Source organism: Aphis gossypii, chromosome X (assembly GCF_020184175.1).
Source record: "Aphis gossypii isolate Hap1 chromosome X, ASM2018417v2, whole genome shotgun sequence".
Lineage (NCBI taxonomy): Eukaryota > Metazoa > Arthropoda > Insecta > Hemiptera > Aphididae > Aphis > Aphis gossypii.
This window is the reverse complement of record NC_065533.1, coordinates 56,906,628-56,926,541: the sequence shown is the minus strand read 5'-3', so window position 1 is coordinate 56,926,541 and position 19,914 is coordinate 56,906,628. Positions and strand designations below refer to the sequence as shown.

At 23.6% G+C, this 19,914-nt stretch overlaps 1 protein-coding gene across 1 annotated transcript in view; it reads right to left on the bottom strand.

The window, feature by feature from the left end:
• Window positions 1–19,914, bottom strand: part of LOC114129926 (nephrin-like) — a 224,564-nt gene that overhangs the window by 56,410 nt on the left and 148,240 nt on the right. Inside the window, exons 3-4 of the mRNA XM_050205855.1 lie at window positions 5,780–5,912; window positions 2,203–2,399 (exon numbers count right to left, since the gene is read on the bottom strand). Of these exons, the coding sequence (XP_050061812.1) occupies window positions 2,203–2,399; window positions 5,780–5,912 (330 nt within the window). The remainder of the gene's footprint in view (window positions 1–2,202; window positions 2,400–5,779; window positions 5,913–19,914) is intronic.

Sequence of the window (19,914 nt, the reverse complement as noted above, 5' to 3'; positions counted from 1 at the left end):
ATTTTCAACGCATTTAGTATACTTTAATAATTTTTAGTTTTGTACACAGTTGTAGTAATCGGTAATCAATTCTTTATTTTGATCTCGAAAATTTTGAGTCATCCGTTAAGTCTTTTCTATAGTAATATTATTAAATATTACGAAACATTTATTTTTAGAAAAATTATGTATAAATAGTTTTAGTTTTTAATTTTCAATGAAATTATTATCACATAAATATTTTTCAAAACATTATATTATAATTGAATTCCATTGATAAATCGTACGCTTTAAATATACATTAAATAAATATTTGTAACACCATTAGAAAGCTAGGTAATGCATAAATATGCTATAACAAAATATCGATTGACCGTACTTGATTGAATTTTTATTCATATATTGTTAAAATTCTTAGAAAAATGTCATTTATTCATTAAAAAAAACCTAATGAATGATAATAATAAAGAATAATAGCAAAAATAGTATTGATTTAAAATTATTCCCTAGAACATTAAAACTTTTAGAAAATGTGTGTAAACCATTAAGAGTTTTTTCTTGTATATTAGTTTCATATAGTCAGTGACGTTTCCGTCAAAAATAATCTTATTACTTATAAGGTTTTTGTTTTTATAATATTTTAATTTTTAAGCGAGTTTATAAATGTATAGATTTTAATACTTTATTAGATCATAATTTGCTTAAAAATTAAATTATCGTAATAAAAACATGTCGAAAAACAGGTCATGTTTTAAATTTAACTTTGGTAATAGAGGCAAATTCAAAACACAAATTTACTAGGTATATTGTACGTTCATAAGAAAACGAAGACAACATATTATGTGGGTGTGGCGTCTACTTTACGCTAATAATAATATAATATACGAAATACTTCTAATATTTCTTTTTTATCAATATTATTGAGTTTAACATGGTTTTATTCTAGATTTTTTCAGAACTCCAACAGACAACAGCTATATAAATTATATAAAAACATTCTTTTAGTTAAGTGAACGAACATTTCAGTTTTTCTGAAATCTAGAATGTATTCAAATTACATATTATGTAATAATATAATATTATAAATACTTATAGTATTTAATAAATAATAATAGTGGTGTAATCAAAAGAATTGTCTCGGCAGTGGGCGTTATATTCACTATTCAGTGATGCGAGCAGTCAAAAACAAAACAAAATCATATGGCTGTTTTTAATGGAGGTGCCATACATATAAAATAAACATTTTTATAAGAATATAATGTTTTTATTTTTCGAGAGTATATTATAAATTGTTTAAAATTATATGAATACTTAAATTCGTCTTCTCGTGTTTGACTGTGTGACGATTTAAGCTGTTTAAATCATAATAATTTTAATAATATGTTGCTTTAAACATTTTGGTAACATCCATAATAGTAATAGTAATAGTTACATAATATATTTTTATAAAATGTATTTATTAGATTATGTCGTTATAGAAATATTGTATTAATGTTTAAGATTATAATATTTTGTGCACTAGCCGTGATTTTTACAAGAAAAAAAATATTATTTTTTTTAAACACTATATATTATATTGTATTTTTATGCCATGACGAGATTTGAAGTTATAAAAAAATAAAGAAACGTGTGGTTTTAATTTCATTCGCATACAAATTCTAAAATGTATAATATTATAATAATTTAATAACGTTAAAAGAGTACAACAATTTTTTACTACATATTATTATGTTAATTACATAGGTATATTATGTTCTTTGGTCAATCGGATAATGTTTATCCTTTGGTAAACTTTTAAAATGTATACCTATTATGGTGCGGAACTTTCATTGATAGTTAATAAATAATCATGTATAAGTTATATGTACTAAGGTTACTTAACTTGGTTTCAACTTAAAATGATAAATAATTAAGCTCACTCGTGATTATGCATTAAAGTTCAACGATGTTAAAAAAAACCACACAATATACATTGAAAACAACGAAAATAACAGATAAATGGTAAAAAGTAGAAGTAATAATTTTCGTAAAGCACGTGAAATTAAATTTAATGTAAAAATGTAACACGACATAAATAATATGTAATAGGTATGAACACAAGAATATAACATATCATAATGGAGTGTTAAAGGTTGATTATGTTTAATCACTCAGTGTTTCAGTTTATTCACATTATTTATTTAACTTCAGCCGTGAGCTGAATGTTATTCAGTAAATACTTACTTATAATATCGAGTAAAATAAAATTATTGCGCGTTGGAGAATACTTGAAATCCTCTCGGCACCTGTATTGACCTCCGTCAGTTATACGTATGTCCTCAATTATTATAACAGCAAATCCTTTGTTTTCTGTATAATAGATTCTGTCTTCCATAGAATGATCCGACCAATGTTTGCTTGTGCGGTCCCGCTGATCAACGCTGTTATTAAAATATAAAATGTATATAAATTAATTTTTCTAACAACTATTTCATTAAACGCGAAGAGACGGGGAGACTTAGTTTTCTTTTATTTAATCGATGATGAATGTTTACATTCAGTAACACCTATAGTATTGATTTAATATTTCACTTGAAATATTGATCAATTAATATCTTCAGTATTTGAAATTGTTACCTCCATTTTCATCTGTAGGTACATAAAAACACTATACACTGTTCAAAATTAATCTTAAGATTAAGACGTCAGTGGCTTTGATATGAAATAGAAAATAACAAGCGTATTCCTAACGTCTTATACAGCTATGCCTGTAGCATTGGTATAATATGATTGACGTATGTGTTATTTAGGTACCTATAATGAAGAAAATCAAGAACACAACATGCGTGTATAATCTTGAGATTAGTCTGGAGAAATAATGATTATGGAAGTAACACATATATACGCTTGAATTATTTATTTTTAACATTTGTAAATCTATATATTTATAATGTGCTTTATTTGGGTACATACATAGTTTACGATAAACTCGATATTTTGAATTGTTAAATATTTTAATCGAAACACATTATAATATTTACGTACTAAAGTAGATGATGGACGACGATAAAACTCAAAATGGTTCTATTTTATGTAGTGTGTGTCGTTGTGCAAGACACTGCGATCGGTTACAACAATAATTACCTATTTAAACGACAAAGCACACACTCAATGTGGAGTTTTTTTGCGTTGCTTAGAAAAGTAAATGAAAAACAGAACACTTGTACTTTTGAATAATGATAATAATTATTAAAACAGTTTACTAACCATAATATAGTACAAAGTAATTATATTATACTTAAACTCTATTAGAACTGAGGATGACTATGCACTCGCGGCGATGTGTCTGGAACAAAGTCTTCGACGAACAATAGTTTTACAATATGGAATTATAGTCAGTCTATGAAGTCAGTTTCTGAAGTAAACTTCTTCTGATATTTATAATATTTATATAGTTCTTAACGATAATGTACGGAAACGTGTTGTCAATTTAAATATGGGATATTGGTCTATTATTTTAATACGAGTATTAAGTTATTTAAATGTCTAATTTTCGCTAACTGCTTTACAGTAACCACACATCAACATATTCACGTATTGACCGGTTTTAATTAATTTGAATTTATATTGATTATAAGTCTAAATTCATAAAGTGATCATAAATTTATAGTTATTATTGTATTTTAATATTGATAAAACTTAAAATAGTTACTAAAGTTATATTTAAATATTTGATAGACATCTATATAATATGTTTAATAATATAATATATATATATATATTTAAAGTCATATACTTATGTTTATACAAAATTCAAAACAACGATAAATTCACAATACCTTATAAGTTATAATAAATATATTTTTTTTTCAATTTCGATTTCTGGGAAAATGAGAATATATTGATGAAAATAGGAAATTATGACCCAGGAGTTTCAAAAATGTTGTTAGATTTGCTTATATAGGTAAATAGAATACTGTGTTTATATTTTTTTGCGAAGTGGATTATTATATTGATGGTACCTACTCTTATTTTGGTGACTTGGTTTAATTTTCATGATTATATCTAAAGGTTTTTGTTTGATGATGATTTTATCTGAGTAAACTAAATATGGATTGAAATGTCATTAGTTATTTTTAAATATGCCTCGAAAGGCGATAAAATCTTTTTCATCATTGAATAAAATTTACTCAATATCGCGATGCTACGTAATTAATACTAAATTAGAAACTTTGGTTTCGAATTAATATTAATAGTTTTCTTTTGAATATCAATTGGTGTAAATTTTAATTTGACGTCTTTAAATATGTAAGTATTATCTGAAAATTTAGATGCAATGTGACTTTAAAATTTATATAAGAAACACGTTACTGAATCATTGGATAAATATAAATATTTTATGCTTAGTTTCATTCTAGGATTTACGCCGAAAATCTATTTATATAACCATGAAACTTGACAAAGGAAACATAAAATATGGAAGAATTCTTCAATTTGTAATTTAACTTTTAAAAAAGAAATTGAACCACATTATAGTGCATTAAGTTAGTTGCATTTGTTTACGACGATGGTGTCAGGTGGTATATTGGGAATACAATTTTATGATATGCTATGGTTTTTTTTTTTATTAGTATTACATAATTTACATAATTTAAACACGCGTTGTTGTATTTTAATAATTGGATAATGTCTAATAAATTATTAACTAATAAATTGTCAGATAGGAAAATGTACAATCCACCTTTAGATATTCGGAACACGCATAAAATGTTATGTATATTTATTATTTACATATAATAATATGATAATATAATTTTTTTGGGTATGTACAATTTTAATTTATATCGTCGATGAATACATAGGCTAGCATCGTTGAATGGTCGAAATTTGACTGGAAAACTTTTTTAATCATAAAATAGACGTGCTCTAAAATATCGCAATTTCTGAACGCAGTTCAGAATCGGCATTTTCGCTTCATTTAATTTTATTTTGTACGAACCTTTTATAAACGCAGCAGGTATTTTGTTCATGGCGTGATTTCAACATTTTCTTATTTTTACGCAACTCTACTCGACAATCATATCTTTACAATACGAGTGGAGATATTGATAAATGATAGGATAACAAAGTACTCTTACATATTAATATTTAAATTGATTGTTGGGTGTAATCAAATTATTAGCAACAGCCCACAGGTAATGTGAAGGGTGTTTTGTTGTAAATCGGTTTATGAGAAATTTCCATAAGTTTATTAATAGAGATTTTTGTGATGTAGATTATTCTTGAAATGGTACATATAGACACACATATGCCGTTTAAAGTGATTATTAGATGTAAGTTTTTTTTTATTATGCAGTTTAAAAAGATTTAGTTGTCTTACATTTTTATATTCAAATATTTTTTATTGAGGTTATTAGTAACAATTGACGAATGAACACATTTTGAGAATGGGATGTTTTAAACTAATTTCCGTGGGTATGGTGGTTTAATCTCTTCTTAATGGTGTATGCCTATTTCTTATATTACTTAATAGATTAGTATTTTATAATTTATCAATATTTTCTGATTATATAGTAAGTACTTGGTGTCTTGGTCAATTTATTGTTTCACCTTTTTGATATTCGATTTAATAACAAAATGTTAAGGATTATTCTACAATATATAAACCTCTTGTTTATAATTTTAAATAATAATAATTTTCTACTATAGTATCTTGAACGGAATTCAATGAAACTAATTGAGTGTTTTGAATTGGAAGTTGTGTCCTTCCTGATTTTTCTTTTTTTCAAATTATAATAGTATTTTATTAATAATTACATACCTATAAATGGGATAGTCTTGTCCTCTATACCAAATTATTAGAATCGGTGGTTCTGTTGAATTCTTGACAGTTTGAACGTTACATGGTAGTTCAGCTTTATCACCCAAGACTGCGTCAATGTGTTTAACATAATCTGTAATGATAAAATAACACAAAATAATGAAATTATATTTTGTATAAATATAACTTTATAAATAAGAAATACAATTAAAACATTATCAAATGGGTTGTTACTTGTTGTACTTACAACTTATTTTCTTTACTAAAACCTTTAAATTTTATAAAATTTTTCTTTGATTAGTTTATTTCATAGATATGAATTAGTAAGTTTGCAGTTTCATCTGAAGGTTTAATTGTTTAATTTTAATTTTAGTTATTTTTTAATGTACTTATGTCTTATAGCTATTTACCAAGGAAGATCTAAAAAATATCTTCCATTTAGCAAAAAAAAAAAAACAATGAAAATATATTATTAAAAAAAGAATAAAAATAAAAATATTATTTCGTTGCCTCATTGGAAAAGTACAAAATCATTTCAAAATCAGTGAAAACGTAAACCATGTGGCAAATGTTTAAAGATAGATACACAAATTTAAAGTCTCACTATACAGAGATCTGCCACAAACATAACATTTTTATGTAATAAAATACAAAACAAAATTTGTTTGTTCTATTTTTTTTTTAGTTCTTACATGAATATTGTCAAAAACTAATAGTAATAAAAAAAAAAATAAATAGATAAATAAATATTGATAAAGTTAATTAGTCGTTTCTATTTGTCAACTATTTCAGGTATACTTTGTATTTTAATATAATATTTAATGAACAAATTAACAATTAAAACGCACTAAACTGTAATCGTGAATTATGAAAAGAAAATATTGAATATCGTGTAGTTTATTTAAATACAATTTTTTTTAAAATTGTTAAAAACGATTGATGGAAGTGATTGTCATTTTTAATTATTTTGAGTAACTTATATAGGTATGTTAATATATATTGTTTATTGAAATTATTATAAAAATGAGTAGGTATATTATGTACTAGATATTTATCAGTGTGTCACAGATTGGGTATGATATGTTTAGTTTGTATTGTCGTTGAACAGTATAAAGCCACTAGTTTAGTAATTCATATGTAATTAATAATAACTAGTACCTATCTACCTATTGTAACTGAAACAATGCAATGGGTTAAAACAAATTTAATTATTTAAATTGAATAGTTACACAATTTCTCAAATAGGAATTTTTATTTCTAAAATTTGATTGATTTATTAGTTGATACTATAATCACGGTGCTCATTATTTATGTTATTTCTGCAGAAATATTTTATTTGTATTGAAAAATAAATAATATTAAATGTCTACTAATACGCTGAAATGATTAAGTAACCTATTATATTATTATAGTCATATTTTATTATGATTGTTAATTGTAATACAAAGACGACTGCAGTATTTATATTTATTAAAAAAAAGAAAATGGGTAATACCTATCATTTCAAATAAAAATGATTATTACCTTATAATTTATTTTAGGTACTTTATATATCTCTATAAAATTTAAATAAAACGTTTTTGTTAAGGTAGATAAATGAAAAAAATATGTTAATTTATGTAACGGTTAAAAAATGAATATAAAATACAAAATATGCCTATTATTAATAATATAAATAATATAACAAATTTAATTACCTACCAACATAAAACACTACGTGAAATAAAGTCCAAATAAAAAAAATGACCATAAGATAACAATATATTTAAATAGAATACATTTGGTTTCATGATCATTGAGAAGAAGTCTGGTAGAAACAATAATGCAGGAGAATCCCGAATTACAACTTAGATATAAAAACTACACACACACATACACGTATAATAAATATATATAGAATTAACTCCACTATAATTACCAGTGAACAATTAAACATTTTTATCTAAGAAATAAATCATATACCTAACACACACTAACCAAAACCATTCAAGAATATTTTATATCAATAACTAATACAGTCAAACTGTGGTTAACTCGATGTGGAAAAGACCAGAAGATATTTAAATATCTAGATATCAAGCGTTTTGAAAAATCAAATCTAATAAACACGACTCATCGACTCATTAAAATGTACAAAGTGTTAAAGATTCTAAGAACATATCAATTTATGACGTTATTTTGGATAGTAAATTGATAAACCATTTATCATTGATTTCAATAAAATTTAAACTTTAATTTTTTTTATGAAATATTCGAGTTATACATGATTTTTACACTTCTTAAATATAAGAATTCTAAGTAGGTATAGCGGAAAAGTTCAAGTTATCAAAGATTTCAATTTGATAAAGCTTAAGTTAATTGAGTTCAACTGTAATAAATTAATAAACAAATAATATTCATGTGGGCTCTTTCAGATATTGGAATACTCAGAATTTAAAAAGTAAATTTAATGATGAACGAAACCTCATCATCTCAGTTTTCCACAAAATAAACTTAAAATCAGAGATGTCTACTGTACAATATTAAAATCAGAACAATGGAAGCATGACCAATTAGAAGAATAACTTTTTTTTATTACTTTTTAAACAAACTAAAAAATATAAAACTTAACATTAAAAAATAGAAATATCTTCTTGGCATTAACAAAAGAGACGAAGTAGTTACCACTTGAATGATAATAGGACATACGCATCTAAACACTTATATCTAATATACAAATAACTGACTTCAGTTTGAGACACAATATGTAATTGTAAAATCTTTCAATCAATCACTGCCCTAAATACTCTGACATATACACATTTTTTAATAATTTATCATAACTACAACAAACATTCAACGAAAAAATTACCATAGCAATACATATAAGTGTTTTCACAAAATATAATTAATACATGAAAATATTTAAAAATTATGGATATTTATTGTTTTTAGACTTAAGTTATTGTGCGTTTGATATGTTTACAAAACTAGGCTGGAAACTTACTATTAATGTTAAAGCCTTAAAATAAATAAATAATAATATTTATTGTACATATTTAGAGTATAATACAGATAAAATCATAATATTGAAACTCAATTGACGAATTTTTAGTGATCTAATTTTTAATTTATTTTTTAATATTTTGTCTGGTATATCATGTTTATTGTATATTTTAAAATGCACAAGTTATTGCCTTTTGAAATTAATGAAATTAGTTGGGTATATTCATAACATTTTTAATTAAATAATAAAAAAAAAAGGTGGTCAAGTGAGTAACGCTCTGCTGTATAGTAGATATTGAGTGGACCTTGGACACAGAGTAGGTCACTATAATGGATGTGTTAAATTTGAATACGATGATAGGTATCATTGTATACAAAAAAGGATTTTGAACAGAGATGATTTGTCAGCCTAGGCCCAAAGGATATAATTATTATTTTCCAGTGAGTGATGAATAAGGTGGTTCATGTTTTAATGACTTGAATACCTCAAAATTAAATCAAGTACAGAAAATGTCTATTTAAACAACAACTGGTGCATGTTTCAAGTTTCTAAAACATAACAATTTTTAACCATAACCAAAATCTAAAATTATTTTCTTATAATTATTGTAAGCTAAACTTATGAAAAATCTTGTATTAAATTTCCAATTCGTAGCTACTAAATGCTAAAATTTTTATGAATTTTCAACTACAAAATTACTTACAAATTTTCGCAATTTTGACATATTTCGTAAAAATTTGAAATTTAAACGCTTATAAAAAAAATCTTGTATTCAATTTTCAAGTTATTTTAAAATTTTATTATCAACGTTTCAAAAAAAAAAAAAAAAAAAATACTTAGAAAAATCGAAAATTTCAGTTGTCAGTTCAAAAACACTTTGAAAATTTAACAGTGTATATGTATTTATACACTTATATAAATATTTGGGGGAAATTTCAAGTATGTGCAGTGATTCATTTTTGAGTTATAACTACATAAAAAAAAAAAATCGATTTTTGGAAAACTGCTAGAAACTTCTTACTTTTCACTTCTATAATGCACCAAGGATATTCAATTTGCCACTGGAAACCACAACTGATGTTTTAAATTGAAGCATTGTTCGACAAGTTAAGGTGTACACAGACACACACACATAAAAAAAAAAACACATCATTCTAAAATCAATACATTCCTCACTCCGTTCAGAATTTTAAATACTACTAATAACAAAAATCTCACGAGTAGGTAAGTAAGTAAGTACCATTTTCTTCGTTATATAATTTATATATTAAATATCAAACGGAATAGTTTAACTTAAATTCATAACATTATTATATACTAGTACGATAGATGGATACAGTATTTTTTTATAGATAAAGGCATAAAGCATTATTGATATAATATATAACACAATCTATATTTTAGTGCCAATAAAATAATATGATTTTCGTTTACTAATATTGTAGTTTTATCAAAGTGTATCTTAATATTCTTAAAATAAATTTAATTTAACTGTTAAGTATTCATTGAATCATTATTATAACGACGCTGATTTGATGAAAGTATAATAATATACTTACCTAGCAATATAGTTATTAAGAATTTTATTTAGTAGACAGTTTTATACATCATTACTTATGTACCTACCTATTCAGAGGATTTTAAATTTCAAGTGTTCTATTCAGTAAAGCACGATTTAACATATACCTTTTCAGCATCACGATTGAGTATAGAATATTAATTTATGGGACGTTGCCGTAGGTTAGGTTATTATTCACGTTGTCGAAATATTGTAATTTATTATTTTTTCTCATTATTAAGCCAATTATTATAAGCCAAGACCAGCTTTATCGAGAAGGTTATCGATTAATATCAACGTTATATATTGTTATCTATATATTATATTTAGGGGAAAATATAAGATAATTAAGATACAATTTCAAAATTATTATAGAAGTAATACCAGTGTTCGATCACGTCCTATAGTTGTGTCACATACAGTGCGTTTCATATTTCCATATTTTCAATTTTTAATATAAATCTAGACAGTATAACAATTATTTTATAAGAAAAAGGCTATAATTGAATTTTTTTTTTTTTTAAAGAATTGACCCTAGTGAATTTATACAAATATAAATTAATTGGAGAATGAAAAAAAATAATCTTTTAAGATGAAGGTGTAACAATAATAAATGTTCAGCAATAATTTTCTCATGTTTATATAAACGTGATTAAAACTTCTGAATACCATATTTTGATTTTATTATTTTCATAACTGTTATTATTATTATCATAAAATAGATTTATGAAATGTAACAATATTATTGAATATGAAATCATGTTATTTTTTTGACATTTTATATTTTGTATTATTATAATTATTTAAATAAATATTTTTTATATAATATAGTTCAAAATTTAAAATGGCAACGTTTGCAGAGTTTATTTTATACTAAATTCTGTAGATTTTCGTTTGTATCCGATTTCCTTTGATACACCGACAAATTTGCTCAATCGTGTCACAAACAAGGTCTTTTATGCTCAATCGTATCGTAATCGTTCTATCATATACTTTATATCATAAAAATGAAGTTGTTATTGAAGATATCAACTATATTTTATCAAAAAATTATTTAAAATTATTTAATGATTATCATATTATCTAAGGTGTAAGTTACATCTTAAAGAAAACGCTTATTTTTTATGAGTAATTTTGTTTTTGTTATGTTATTTATTTTATTTGATGATACAAATTATAATATAGCTTAAAATGATTCTAAATATTTATGAAAATTTATTGTGTTTAAAAATAATAATCGATATAGATACGTAATGCCAAATAGTTTTGATTTTGTGATTAATATTTTTTTAATTTACAATAAAATAACTGAATTCATTAGAAGAAAATGGTTATTTTTCGTTTAAATATCCAATTTAAACTTTCCAAAATATTGCAATAAGAAAATTAATGCCCCTCTATATTATGTCTCTAACCATATAATTCATTCGGGTCTCAAATTGAAAACCGTGCACAAAGAAGCTAAACTACATTACAAACGCTTATACAATCGTCTAATCTCACACTCTAATCCTCTTGTCAAAAATCTCGCAGTGCCCACAATTTCTAGTAATCCTCCAAGACGTTTCAAATGTAAATAGTAACATGTTATGCTTAATGCTTTATATTAATACCAATTACAAATTAAATGTATATTTTTCAAATGTACAGTTTTTAACCTGAGGCTCAAATATTTAACTTGTGCTATAGGTTAATAGGTTATACATACATATATTGTTTTTATTTTGAAAAAAAACACACTTCGAATTCCGTCAACATTTGAAATTCAAATATATATTTAAAAATTGCGCTTAAGTTAAATAAGTATATCTGATATTTTAAAAATTGCGTTACAACTACTTATGAAGATCATATTGCATTACTTGCATAAAAAAAAAAAATACAGTTATCTTAAATAATAATAATAATAAAAAAAACATTTAAAATATTATTAAGAAATAATATAAGAAATTATTTTATAGTTAAAAAATGATTATATAAATATTTTTTTTTATAAATTGCAAGACTATAGGTTCATTATTTAATTACTTTTGAAGTTCAAGAAAAAAATTAAATCAATTTTGTCAATCGGTGTTCTTTATACGACAGGTATGCTTAAATAATTTCATTGTCCCCTGTTTCTTGTTAGTTTTTCTAAATTATTAAGAGAAGTATATACAATTTAATATGACCTTTTAAAGTATTAATTAGGTCAAGTGTAGTACCAATGACCTTACCGAATGTTAAGAATATATAAGAGAATGGTTCCTGTATATTTTGTGATGTCAGACACACACAAACACACACATTCACATATAAATACCATCATCGTAAAACGAAATAATTACTCTCTTAGAGTATAAAACAGTAACAATTTAGGAAATATATAATCATGTAATATTATATATACCTATTCATCGTTATTAAAGGGACTACAATTAATAAAATTCTGTGATTAAAATAGCGTTTTACTATTTACATGTAATGTAGTTATTTTTGAACTATACGTAAAGAATATAATTTTTAATTATAATGTATTGCAATTTGGATATTAAAAAATATTTCTAATTTTAAATAGTATAATATAATAATAATTATACATTAAATTTACTAAATTATTATCAAATCTGTAAGAAAACATATTAATATATTATAATATTGATATATCTTAAATAAATAAATAGTAAAAAAACTTGTAAAAAATTCGGAAAAAATATATATAGCACATTGTTATTGTTTGTAACTAATTTAAACATTAAAACATGATAATTTTTATTGTTATAAGATGTCTCAAGAATTTTGAAGGCATAATCTTGAAATTCATGTCTGCGTAAGTCTGTGTTTGTAGATTTGTAAATATTCAAGTTTATAGTAATTGATGATAATATAATTAAATATATTCCAATCAAAACTAATATATTAGAATAAAGGAATACCAGACTTTAAATTACGATAAAACAATCATTCAAACAAATTAAAAAAAAATTAAGTTCATACACGAACTAGGTCTGTCCACTTATGCTGACACGTATTGTTTGCATTATTGCGTTTACCTTCAGCAAAATTGTATATAAACTTCGTGGTTGTTCAGTATTCTGGGTCAAATCAATGGATTTCAATTGAACATCATATAATTATATGCGATGTACTTCTTTCATTAATATATTTTAATTTTTCTGTCAAAGGTACATCTATTTTTCCCTCGCAGGCACCATTTCATATTTCTTTTTCTTCATCATTCAACTTCATCTCCAACTATTCCTCTTGTTAAACATAATTTTTCAACGACTCTCCTACGATATTATTTGTTTTTATCGCAAAATTCATAAGAAATGTTAATTAATATTGTATGTATGAGCTGTAATTTATTTTTTATACTTGGGCTCTCACCCGTTTAACGACTGTATAATACATATATACGTACTACGTGTCAACAGTAATAATAAGTAATAATTAATTAGTGATAGATAAATATTAAATATATGTGCGCATATCTTAAAACAAATGGGTTACAAAATTACTTATTAATGATACTTGTTTTTAATTGGACTCTGTATCTTATATTAATTTTAAAATAAATATTTTACTGACGAGGATGTATTGAAATTATGAGTACGATACCAATATAATAATGAAAAATAAATAAATAAAAAATGAAAATGATCACAAAATTAGTGGGTATTATTTGACAAAATGCAATAAAAATAATAAGGTTTTTACGAAATAAATAGAAAATCAGTCATTGTGCCCATAATGTCCAGTCATTTTGAATTGAGTGGTAAAAGTATGAAAATATAATATATTGATACTTTTATAATTTTTTGAACCATTATTTACAATGATGAAATTGAAAATATGTATGGTATTACCCAACCCTTTTTGTTATGATGACTTACAAAATTTACTCTTTTTTTGAATAGGTGATTCAATAACAATAATAATAAAAATTATGCATACTATTTTTATAATAATAATTGTTTTTATCATAAGTAAGCAAATAAACAATTTTATCATTTAGTTTTAAAACAATTGGTACTAAATAATGAGTATTTAATTGTTTTAACATAATATGAAGATTATTTTTAATTATTTAAACTAATTAAGTATGCGTGTAGGTATTAAAGTTTAGAATCGAGAGTTTTTGGAATATTTAAAGCTACGCGAGAAATTCAAAAATGTTAATAGAATATTTCGACACTTATTTTATTATATCTTTAAAAATAACTGCTTTTAATGGTAACCCTCTATGAGCAAATTCATCCAATGCATGTTTATTAATAGATCTTAATTATACTTAAATTATTTTTATTTGCATTTGTTAGGTGGCAAAACAAGTGACTTAATTCACATACATATTTGAAAACAAACTCCCCTTAAAATGTATAAATTGAGAAACAGGACACTTCATGTCTAATAAAGTCAATAGAGATAAAAGAGACAATTTTATCATACTATCCTCAACGAGGTTACAAAAAGCAATTCTTTAAATTATTCCCGATGATCTAAATATTGAGTCGATTCATTGTGCAATTTAATTATAAGCAGATACTCAATTTGCATAAAACAAGTTTCATTAATTTTGAATTTGTGAAAAATACTTGTTTTAGAATAGAACATATTGTACTTATTGAAAAAAAAAACTGCCATAGAGTATATAATTATTACCTTATACTTTTTTATCAATATACTGTGTTGATATCACCATGATACCACTGACTAAGATCTACCTATCCTATCTAATGATATCTTAGTCCGTGGTTGATACATAGGTAGGTACGAGATTTATATTGAATTAAATTTTTATCATTACCTAATGAAATAATTTCAAATCTTCAATATATATATATATATATATATATATACATACATTTTTAAAGATTAATGTTTAATAGTTACATACAATTTTTTTTTAAATAAAGTATATCGAACTTAGCTGTATTTTATAAATAAGTATTTGACCTTTACATTATGATAGTGAAAACACTATTTATTAAACTTTCCAAACAATCGTTAACGATGCGTAAAATTATGAAACAAGTTTTTTGTATTTTGAGTATGAAAATTCTTAACTTATAATTTGTACCTTTATTGAACTTTTAAAAATATAATATGTTGGAGGCAGAATTTGCATATACTTTTAATTGCAGAAAATATGCCAAAATAAATAGGGTTTTATTTTTTTCTATTATACCAGTATAATATTACGCCTTTGTGTAATAAATTAAAATAAATTGACTATCATTATAAATAAATTGACTAAACTATAAAATATTGGTATTATCATTTAATCAAATAAAAAATACTTAATTTTTATTGCAATGTTTTTTTTCTTAATTTTAAATGCAAGTTAAGTATAAAAAAAATATATACATGGTATTAGGAATGCTGGGTAAGTAGAACTATAATGCATTTCAAAATTATTATATGATAATTAAAAACATACATTTAGAAAATTAAAAATAAAACACGGCCATAGATGGGATATTGTTATTAGGCATAATATAATTATACAGATATATTATATTATATTATTACATTTTATATATAATAAAAGAATATGAGAAGAGTAAAATATTCATTCGTTTATTCATCTCGTTATCTCATTAAAATGTTAAATAAATAAATATATCTTGTAAATATATATAAATAATTTCACCACAGTTAACAATTACTGTCAAGACGTTATTTTTAACATAAATTATAATATAGGTACATACAATCTAAATAATTGTTTAATAACGAAACAGAGGTAATAATGTTTATTAGCGAGGAGCATTATGTAAATATTACAAATGAATAAACAAGACATTTATATTATAAAGTATAACAATAAATTGTACTAGAAAATAGTGTTTTAGGAATAAGGTACAGGACATATATTTGTCTACCTATAGTGGCTTTAAATATAAAATAAATTACAATTAAATACAAATCTCGGAAATATCCATATATAAAGATTTAGAGTAGTGTAGTATGGTCAAGATGTATAATTATTAAATAATAAAATACTCAATTGTATATAGCGTGCTAATATTTAAATTTATAATTTTATCGTAGAATGTTCGTCGTACGTGTATTAAAACGCAAATTCATCATTTACATTATAATAGAACTCATCTAATTATGACAATAACTTAATAGATTATAATTATCTTTAAAAGTGTTCTATAAAATATATATAGGCAATAATATTACAACTACTATTATCCGAAAAAAATCCGACGGTAAATTATGTATTTGAGAAATTATACGACCAATAAAATTAGTACGCTGTAGATAGAATCAAAAAACAAAAGTAAATTAGCGTTACATGTATCAAATTATCAACATATAGTTTCGCCATAAAGCTAATTCTAATGGGACACTTAGGAGCGGAGCGAACAAACATTAACTCTTTACTTAAAACCTGATAAACCTTTTCAATAAATATAGAGTTGTGTCTCCTAAGAATGGAGTTTAGTTTAAGTATTTGAGAAGAAACCACATCAAATCGAAAATACAACAATTTATATGATACTACACATAGTAAAACGATTAGTAATCGTCAACTGTTTTATTCACATTTTAGACTTATTTAATACAGTTTATTATACAAATATTATACTTGCACTTAATATACGTATATTAAGACATAGTCACATATGTCTACATAATAGAATTATAATTTATAATACATACGTGTTACAGTGGTTATATGGAGGTACATAAATGTACTGATGTATTTATAACGATGTTGAATAATTATTGAAAAAAATATTTTTATACTCAATATACAATATATACGTTTAAAATGATATAGGACGTTAGATATTGTGTTGTGAAATTTCTTTGGTATAATAAAATAAATTACACAGGTATGTTTTATGTGTATAAGGATACATAAATAATAAGCATGAATATTGCATTTTGTATATTTTACCTTTTGTGTTTGTTGAACATTGGAATAAGATGGCTTACGTGACTGCTGTTGCTTTTCGGATACGCTCCAGATGCTTAGTCAACACTCAACAGGATTACCTTTCCAGACCAACTGTCAAGTAGAGGAGCCTTCTATAGGCTAAAGTTGATTCGAATTAAAATAGGTCACCCAGATCTTATGTCCATAAAAATTGTGAAATTTTGTTTTATAATTTTGACTGAAACATTAAATTTTTGGACGAGGATAGCTCGTTATAAAAAAATAATTCATAGTATAAATTTGTCAAAGTAGCACAAAATAAAGTCGAATTAAAGGACACTTCTATTCGAACATAGAAATAAATATTGATCATTATGTTCTTTTTGTTTTTAAATTCATAATTTAAATGGTTATGCGATCACTTAATTTTGTTCATACTTAAATCTTGAAGATTTAAAATTTAATATTGTTTTTATTATATTACACTTTTTCACATGATAAACAAGTATCCTAAAAAGATTTCAAAATTTCGAAAGTAAGGACAATACACTAATAATGTATATCGGTGAAAAATGGATAAAAAATAACCGTCTAAAATAAGATATTTATAATCTAAATTTGATTTATAAATATGTATATATTTATGTATGTAGATGATGGAAAAGGGATAGGCATCTAAATTGCATTAACCAAAACCTCTTTCAAATATCATTGACTCATTTCATTCTTTTGCTTTTTGGCAAGTATTAAATCCAAACTAAAAATTAATTTCGATATTTTTCATTAAACTAAAGAACATGACATAAACTAGATGTTATAAATTAATATTTTGTTAAATAAAATTAATTATTTCCTTTTTTTATAGAGTTTATCAAGCTTAATGTAATTAATAAATATAAGAACATTAAATGTATAACATTTCTAATTATCCTATATTTCATAATATACAGACTATAATACAGTTATTGAATAAAAACTAAAAACCTCAAATACTTATAAATATCTACAAATATACTTGAAAATTAGAATAATTATTTTAAAAATTAGGATGGAAAATTATTTGTATGGAAAATCATAAATAATACTGAAATTTTTTCATGATAAATATTTTTTTAATAATAAAAATAATAATTATTTTAACCTTTAAATATCTACTAATATTGTCATTAATACTAATATTGACATCAACATTAAAGCTTTTGTGTCTTTAAGCTAAACTTATTTTTAATAAATGCGTTATGTGTTTAAGTACATTTTTCCAAGAATATTAATTTATAAGATAATTTACATAGTTTATTCATTTTGATAAATTATGTGAATATTTAAAAATTAAGCAGTTAAAAATAAATAATTGACCACGTATTTTTTCATGTTTTTTAATGGTGGTAAAAATAATTTATGAGAAATTTTGTATTACCTTTTCAAGCTTTTTTTGATGAAAAAAATATTCAAAAATTTTAAATGTCTAAACACATTAAACAAAAAAAGAGCTAAAATATTAAAAAAAATATATCACGTCTAAGATATTCTTATATAAATAAAGCACCTATTAAAGTTATTAATTTTTACAACAAAAAACAAAAACAAATGTTGTCAAAAATTAGATTTAACAAGTTTTCGTAAAAATCGCTATTTTTATTGAATTTTTTTTTTTTTTTGAACCTAGGGCTTCAAAAGAGTATGACATATATTCAGTATATACACACATGTGTAATAATATAAAAATAAAATAAATATAAACAAACATTTTCTTACCTACTTGAAATATTTACTACTTTTAAAATAATTATTTATTATATTTAAGCCTGGGAATAATCTCTAGGGAGTACCTATATGTATAATATTAATAAAAAAAAATGTGAGTGTCAGAATTTGTATCTGACGCTCAATATTGATGTGTTAACATCTAATAAGGGCTCGCCGTTTTCTTTGCCGCTGTGTAGCACTCTCTGGAGATATAAATATATAATATAATAATAAAATATAATATTGTATTAAAAAGATATTATATTGTAATAAATTATTGGTGGGTAACCATGGCAACCATTAAACTTCCGTTATAATTTTTCGTGACATCGAATTAATACCAATTCACCCTAAACCCATTTTTTTACACGCGCTCTTTTTTTAGGGGGTTGCGCGTAAAGATGTTAACACATCAATATTATGTAGGTATATAGGTATATGTATGTACTATGGAATATAGATACACCGTAATTATTATTTTGCGTTATAGAGTGCTTATAATATATACAATTAGTTCTAAGGCATTTAAATTACCTACGATCCACAAGTGACGGTAAATCAAACAAGAAATTTACTGAAACTCATTGATGCAAATATTATGCATAATTGTCTTTCTGTTAGAGATGGCATTGATTATTCTTGAGATTTAGGACCAAACAAATTAAATGAAAATACAAATTGTTGATTAATTGAAGCCATAAATTTGTGATAAATTAGAACAATACTATAGTCACCGCACTTAATTACATTTTAATTAAATCTTATAAACAATTCACAAGCCAAAACAAGACCAGCAAATATATACTATATCATATATTTTTTATGTTATAAGTTTGAATAATTGAAAAATTTTGAATATTCTTACCACGTTTCTTTGTTATAACTGATTATAACCAAGTGTATTGAATTTTATATTTACAATAAAATTTTCAATACATTTTTATTATAAAATAATAATTATTAGTTTA